Here is an 8,138-nt window from a genome sequence, read left to right on the forward strand (position 1 = left end):
ATGAACAACATCGAAATATCATTTACCCTAACATTGTGACTCATTGCCAAGTCAATCATTGGTTGTATGAAATTTCTCTCAAAGATCTTTTCTTTCCCAGAGAACCATTTCCATCTGGCCCAAATCTACGGCTATGCTAGCTAGGATTGACCAAAGAAACTTTCTCTTCGTACATATGATGCTAAAACTACAAACAAAAAATACAATAAAAGATCTCTATAATATATATGAAAAAAAAGAAGGGGAAAATAACTCACAATAGGAGGCTCTGGAAGAGAGGACTCACCAGCTTTCTTTTTCTCCTTCTCAGCTTCAGTCGCCTTGGCCCTCTTGGGAGCTAGGTTTAGGGAATTTGTATCCTCAACACAACATATCCATTCCTTTCTCTTACCTATCAGTCATAAAGAATGGAAAGTGGGAACTTTGATCCCTCTCTAAGACATGGACTTTCGAGGCGCAAGATTTCATCAGTTCTTGTAGACCTCTCAACTTGTGGGGCAGTATCATCTCCTTCAGCTTGAAGAGAGTCAGAGGGAATCCCTGATTGAGCAGCCAACCCAAACATTTCACCAGCTACCTCTGTAGAAGGTATGGTTCTAGCCTCGACATTATCACCAGCATCAACTGAAGGATCTAGTTCTAAAGAGGAGAGTAGCATATGAACTTCATGATCAACTGACTCTATAAAGCTCTGTTAGGTCCGAGAAAGGAATCCCTTCTTGGACATGGACTTCCTCTTCATGGGGTCGCTGTTGGTTTGATCGACATCTATGGAAGCCCCAATATGTGTATCTTCTCCAGCCACCCTATAGCATCCAATTTAAGAACTACCCCTTGAACGATCAATGAATTTCCGCCCCAACATTCCATTCGGCCATCATTAAAGGATCATTCTCGACTTCCACCTTCTATTTTACAGCTTTCTCCATGGCACGCAAAGGAGCTAGCATTATTTCATGAAAAAACAAGTTAGTAAAAGTACTTGCATCTAGAATCGAAAAAGAAAATAAAGTAAAAAAGCTAATGTAGCCTTTAGTATCTTTTTAATTAATCTTCCCCTTCCGGTTGAGAAGGTTAAGGATGTTCAATCGATTCATATCCAACATGATAAGGTAATACTATCAAACAAAATATTCAGACAAATGCTTCAAACCAGCTTCTTCTTTTTCAGTCAAACTTCACTCTGGCTCCCAAGAATTTGAATTGCATAGATCTTCATTCCATTTGGTTTGAAAGAAAAAATCGTTGGAATAAACACTTTTAGGGAGGGAAGGGTTACCTTTAAGCCAAAACCATTTTGGCTTAATTTTTTTTTATGTTTTGCATCTTTCTTGTTAAACTTTTTGATGATTGCTCATTTTCCAGTACATCATATCGTTTGTCGTCCTTTTCAAGGCTTCCAGCACGACCGAAACAAGGGCTCGATTAAGCTAATGTCCAAATCTTCATAAGCCTTCGTGAAAGCGAGAAACTCTAACCAGCCATTTGGGCAAATTTGTTAGGGATCTAGATTGAACTCTCTTAACACATTCACCATCCCATCAAAAAGGGGAAAGCGCATATCCTATTTCAATAGCTGAAGAAAACCTCCACGTATCCTTGAGGAGGGTCAAATGCTCTTTGCTCCTCAATTGGAAGTTGGCATCCATCTCATTCAACTTGGGAAAGGAATCCACGACATTTATGAGATCCATTGTCATTAAGGTCGAGTGTTTACTATAAACTAAAAGGTTAACTTGTTTGGAGGAACCAACTTTCTCAAACGACTGGTCTTGGGTTTTCTCATCAGTCTTAGCAGATTTAGACTTCTTTGGAGCCATGACAGTATTTGATATGTGCACAAAAGGAGTCGAATCTTCAACACTCTCAACAATGGGTGCTCTATTCGAGTTCTTCTGTCTCAAACATTCCATATAATAAAAATAAAACAGAGGAGAAGAAGTAGAAACTTATTGTTTGGAAACTCGGAGGAAATGAAGGAGAGATGCAAGAAAGAGCAGGAAAGTTTTTCAAAATGCTCTTTTGTGCTTTTTATAGTCTCATAAGGAAGATGAGACTACAAAAATCAAAAGCTTAGCACGACACCTCCTGTAACACACCGATCAAAACCCAAACCCAAAGGAATTTGCCCTTCAATCACACCATGAAACGAAACCCTAAAGCAAGCTTCTGGGAGGGAGACATTTGATATCACACCATTCTTCATGAATACACGTGGACTAATGAAACACCCCCCTGTTAGAGCCACGTGTACCAGTTAGAAGATGTCTTAAATGTCATGCACATTCTTACCCACATCCAACGTCGTGATTAGCAAAATCACATATACCATGGTTGTAACCATTATAGACCTCCCTATTAAAATGACTCACACATGGTCATCTCCTATAGTACTAAACAAAATATTCATTCATTCATATTCATATTTGTTCACCTAAATTTACATACTACTCGGTATCTATTCCTTCACTAACTTAATCATCGTAGCGGATCCTCAGTTCCAACCCCTTTAAATATATATTTTTTTTACCTTATCTCAAACTCCAACAAACGCAACTGAGATTCCCTCACATGAGTGTCAAACAATGTTCAAATATTCACATATGTCACTAAAAAAATTAGAAAAGAGAAATGAACACACTGAGGTGTCGTCACAGCGGCAAGTAGAGGACACATGGGTAAAATAAATATAGGTGGACTGCTAAATTTATCTTCATCAGAGACCTCTGCTCTGCTCAGCTCACCCATTTTACACTATAAATACTATCACATCCTTCACTTTATTTCATTGACTCGTAACTTATTAATTGAAAAGGGAACCTGAAAGACCTTTTTAGATCTTCTTCTTCTTTCTTCTTCAATTTCTGGAAATTAAAAAAATGGAGCAGCAGCAGCAAGGGAATGATCATATGCATCCGGCAACATGGAATGTACACAGCAACCGAATCGCCGCCGTCAATGTAGAAGGGAAGGCACAATCTGTTACGTCCGATCATAGCATTGATCTTCCCAACGGTGCTGATGATTCATCCAATCAGGTATATATACTCATTTTTTCATCTTATAATCATCATGCATGATGTTAATCAGGAATGGACTTTAAAAAATTACCCAGTCCTCACAGGATGGACTTTAAAAAATTACCCCTAACCATACGTCTAAAGTTTAGGCCCCAACTCTAATTTTCTGGCTCCGCCACTGATTTAGAGCGGACGCCTTCTAAAGTTAGAAGGGCCAAAAATTTAAATAGAATTGCTGGCTGGGCTGAGGCGGCCAAAATCCGGTTGCCACCCTATTAAAATGTATTTTTGGGTTGGCTGATAGCAAGATTCCCTCAGCCATAGCGTCGGTCCGCTCCTAATGTTAATTATAATCTGACTAATCATAATTGGTATATTAATCATGATCAGAAATCTGGATGGAGGAAGTTCCTGTCACATGTTGGACCTGGATTTTTGGTTTCATTGGCTTATCTTGATCCTGGAAATTGTAAGTGTTTAATTAACATATATTTTGATTTTTTAATTATAAAAAAACTACATTTTGAATTCTGAAGTAAATAATAAAATGTAACACTTTTTAAATGATTTGATTTTATGTTAACAAATTTCCTTCCATTTTTTGGTTTATAATATATAGTATGTATATATGTTTATTTATGGCTACTATATGAATTTATAAATGGTTGATTATTAAATGCAGTGGAAACTGATTTACAAGCCGGAGCTAACCATGGTTATGAGGTAAATTTATAAATTAATTAAATAATACAATTAACTTTATGAAATTAAATTATCAAAAAAAAAAAACTTTATGAAATTAAGACATGCATAATTTTTTTTTTGTGTGTAATTTTTATTTATTTAAACTTTCAGCTACTATGGATTATACTTATTGGACTCATATTTGCTCTGATAATTCAATCACTTGCTGCAAATCTTGGTGTGAGCACTGGTAAGTTAATTTATATAATTAATTATCAATATCTCAATTATTATTTTTAATTTTAATTTACGAACATTATTATTATTATTATTATTATTATTATTATTATTATTATTGAATTTGTAAAATATATTAAAAATTAGTATTTTATTGACAGGAAAGCATTTATCAGAATTATGCAAGGCAGAATACCCAAAATTTGTCAAAATTTGCCTATGGTTGCTTGCCGAGTTAGCTGTCATCGCTGCTGATATACCCGAAGGCAAATAAATAATATTATAAAATATCTTAACTGCTATTTTGTTTTTTTTATCATATTTATTTAATTAATTGAATTAAAATTTGTTTTTATTCATTAATTACCTAAACTTTGCCCTCACCCAAAAAAACAAAGTAATGACCTCAATTAGAAATTTTAATTGGCGTATTAATTAAAATTAACTAAATGTTTATCTTTTTTTAAAATGATCAGTGATTGGGACAGCTTTTGCCTTAAATATATTGTTCCACATTCCGGTCTGGGTCGGAGTTCTCTGCACCGGTGTTAGTACTCTCCTCCTTTTAGGCCTGCAACGATATGGGGTAATTTTGTCATTTCCTACCTCTTTTAACTCATTAAATATTAATTAATTGAAAATTATTAATTACAATAATAATATATTTGGGCAGATAAGGAAGCTTGAAATGCTTATAGCAATTTTGGTATTTATAATGGCCGGATGTTTCTTCGGTGAAATGGGTCACGTTAAACCTGACGCATCGGACGTTCTTAAGGGCATGTTCACACCTAAACTTTCCGGTCAGGGAGCCACCGGTGACGCCATTGCTCTTCTCGGCGCCCTTATCATGCCGTATAACATCATACCTATTTCTATTTGTTCTTGTTCAATTCAAAATATTTTGTCAGTAATTTTCGTCGAAATTACTGACAAATGTCTTCTCGTTGTCGAAAATTATTTTTAAAACTTACCAATTAATTTGTATGATTTTTCTTTTACAGACATAACTTATTTCTTCATTCAGCTCTAGTGCTGTCTAGGAAAATACCAAATTCTGTCCGTGGCATCAATGTAAGTCTATGGCATTATTTAATTTTATATACATTGGATAAGATTTATGAATTTGACATTTAATGTTTTTATTTAAAAGGTGCAGATATAACTCTGACATAAAAATGATAAAATTTTGTAATTAACATTTTTAATTTTAATTTGAAGCAGTCAAAATTTAAATTATGCTAAGTAAAGCAAAATTTTGGGTACGTTTAACAAAATTTGCGGAACACGATTATTACATGAGTCTAAAGGTAGGGGCATGGATGCCAACACACTCGAGAGTCCGAATCCACGCCTTATTATAGGGATCCGTTTGCTCCTGTGCATTTTTTTTTAACTCGAGCTCAACTTAAAGACAAAATATTCACGTGGATTGAGTTTACTTTTCTGCACTTTAAGTAATCGAATATTATTGGCCAATGTTAAAATCCCAAATTTTGCTTCACGTTTATCAAATGTTACTCTTTTGAGATCCCAAATTTTGCTTCACGTTTATCAAATGTTACTCAGTTATGTTTGTTTCAACTCGAAAAATATTAAGAATAAAATTTTATAAATTAAAATTTTCTGTTTATGACAATTTTATAACATTTTTTTATTGTTTGAATTTTTGACAGGATGCCTGCCGTTACTTTCTTATTGAAAGTGGATTTGCATTGTTTGTAGCATTTTTAATAAATGTTGCAGTTATATCAGTGACGGGAACAGTTTGCGTCGGCGATAATGTCTCACCGGAAACTGCTGATCGTTGCGACGATATTACCCTTAATTCCGCCTCTTTCCTTCTTAAGGTTGGAAGTTGTATGATCTAATAGCTAAAATAAATAAAATAATAAAAAAAAGTTATCTTAATTAGGAAAATAATTAATAATTTTGTTTAACTTTTTTTGGCAGAATGTTTTAGGAAAATCAAGCTCCACATTATATGCTATTGCCCTCTTAGCCTCAGGGCAAAGTTCCTCTATAACAGGCACTTATGCAGGACAATATATCATGCAGGTATTCATCACTAATTAATTAAGACATTAGTTGAGCGGATCGGACCCTCGATGTGAAAATAGTGCGGGCTAAGTTGAGTTTGGGCAAAATATTAATTAATTAAAAAATTGCAGGGGTTTTTGGATCTTAAAATGAGAAAATGGATGAGAAATTTATTGACAAGGGTAATAGCAATTACGCCTAGTCTTATTGTTGCTATTATTGGAGGATCACAAGGAGCAGGTCGACTAATCATTATTGCTTCTGTAAGATAAATTACATTAATTAAATTATCATAATCAATCATTAATTAATTTAATTTATACTATTCGGTCATCTTTTATTTTTAATTGATAGAATTTTTTTTTTTTAATTAATTAATGGATTGTGCAGATGATACTGTCATTTGAACTTCCATTTGCTCTTATCCCCCTCCTCAAATTCAGTAGCAGTTCTACAAAGATGGGACCACACAAGAATTCAATTTATGTAAGTTTTTTTTTGGTTAATTAAGGACCCACTTGGTTTACTATTTGTTGTTTGCTGTTACTGTTTGAAAAAACTGCTTTTTTAAAAAGCATGATTGTCTGCTTTTATAAAAAGCTAATTTTCAATTAAAAAAAAAATTAAAACAATGTTTGGCCTCTGGTCTATTATGTTACCCCTTGACTGTAAAATGTTTATTTTCGTCTCCTTACCTATTATTTGGTTAAATTTGACTGCTGACCTCTATAAAATTTATGAAATCTCAACTAGCATGGATGGTTGAGATTTCACAAAATTTGGATAGACATGAGTCAAATGTAACCAAATAATAGGTTAGGATGCAAAGACTAACATTTTGGATAAGTTAGGTGGCAAATGTTTACCACATAATAGATCCGGTGTCAAAAACCAATATTTTGGATAGATCGGGGCCAAATAGTGTTTTAATTTTTTTTTTTAAAAACTATGTGTTTTCAAATTTTGGTGCATCTATATTTGTGGTTTCTGCCATTAGGAAAATCGCGACAAATAGCTTGACACCATCATGTCTGCGTACGCATTTAAAAATAATGGACTTATATATAAGTCCAAAAAAAAAGTCTAAATGACTACAACCAACCTGTCAAACCGGAATTTGTTGCGACCTTCTCCCTTTACGAAGCAAGTTATGCGTTTTGTAACTTCAAATTCGGGCTTCACATGTTTTATAACCGAAGTATATAAAAACCGAACTGAACCGAACTAATAAGTAATGTTGAATTAATTGCAGATAATAGTGATATCATGGATATTGGGGCTTGGAATAATTGGAATCAACATGTACTACCTAATTACAGGATTTGTGGGATGGCTGATTGACAACAATCTACCTAAAGTTGGAAATGTTTTTATTGGAATTTTGGTATTTCCTCTAATTGCAGTTTATATCATAGCAGTCATATATTTGACCTTTAGAAAAGATACAGCAGTAACTTTCATTGAACCAGTAAAAGATGAGATGGAAACTGGAATTAGCAAATCTAATAGATCATTGGGTAATACTACTGATGTTTTGCCTTATAGACCTGATTTAGCTCATGATACCCCATTCCCAGAATAATGTAATCTACTCTTAAACTAGCTAGTTATTTATCTATGTATTTTAATTATGTTTTATCCTTTGTTTTTGTAACCGAAGAATCTAATTGAACTCTGTCCAATATTACCGCGATCTTCTTTTTAGCTATCATCTCTCGCATTTTTTAAATATCAATTATGTTTAAAATTATACCATTACAAATAAATTATAAAAATATTCAATAACTAAGTTTGATATGAAAAAAATCTATTTAAAATGTTTATTATATTATTAATACAGGTTATTTAAATAACCTGATAAAATATACTAAATTACTTTAGTTAATCAATAAACTTGTTTAGAATGTTGGATTTTGACAACTAAATAATAGTTAAACATTAATTAAAAATGTTAATTTTACCATTTCGTTGCTATGCTTTGCTTTTTATAATTTCAAGCTGGGCTTGCTTTTTATAATGTCAAGAGTATCCATTTATTCTAAAGAAAACTCAAACCCTAAAGCTTCTAAGATGGATGTATTGGGCTTTTTGTGCGTTTATAAGCCCAACCAGGGAAAATATGAAAAATGTATTCTTCTTTTTTCTTTTTAAAATTAT

General features: G+C 33.2%; 1 protein-coding gene across 1 annotated transcript; it reads left to right on the top strand.

Moving 5' to 3' along the window:
• The first annotated feature begins 2,719 nt into the window (after window positions 1-2,719).
• On the top strand, window positions 2,720-7,683 carry LOC136235858 (metal transporter Nramp7.2-like). The gene is made up of 13 exons (XM_066025928.1): window positions 2,720-3,038; window positions 3,411-3,489; window positions 3,703-3,743; window positions 3,876-3,954; window positions 4,103-4,207; window positions 4,418-4,527; window positions 4,615-4,796; window positions 4,946-5,015; window positions 5,618-5,791; window positions 5,895-5,999; window positions 6,113-6,244; window positions 6,372-6,467; window positions 7,234-7,683. The coding sequence occupies exons 1-13, from the start codon at window positions 2,880-2,882 to the stop codon at window positions 7,561-7,563; spliced, it is 1,662 nt and encodes a 553-aa protein (XP_065882000.1). The 5' UTR covers window positions 2,720-2,879; the 3' UTR covers window positions 7,564-7,683.
• The last annotated feature ends 455 nt before the right edge of the window (window positions 7,684-8,138 follow it).

This window comes from Euphorbia lathyris, chromosome 7 (genome assembly GCF_963576675.1).
Source record: "Euphorbia lathyris chromosome 7, ddEupLath1.1, whole genome shotgun sequence".
NCBI classification, from domain to species: Eukaryota; Viridiplantae; Streptophyta; class Magnoliopsida; order Malpighiales; family Euphorbiaceae; genus Euphorbia; species Euphorbia lathyris.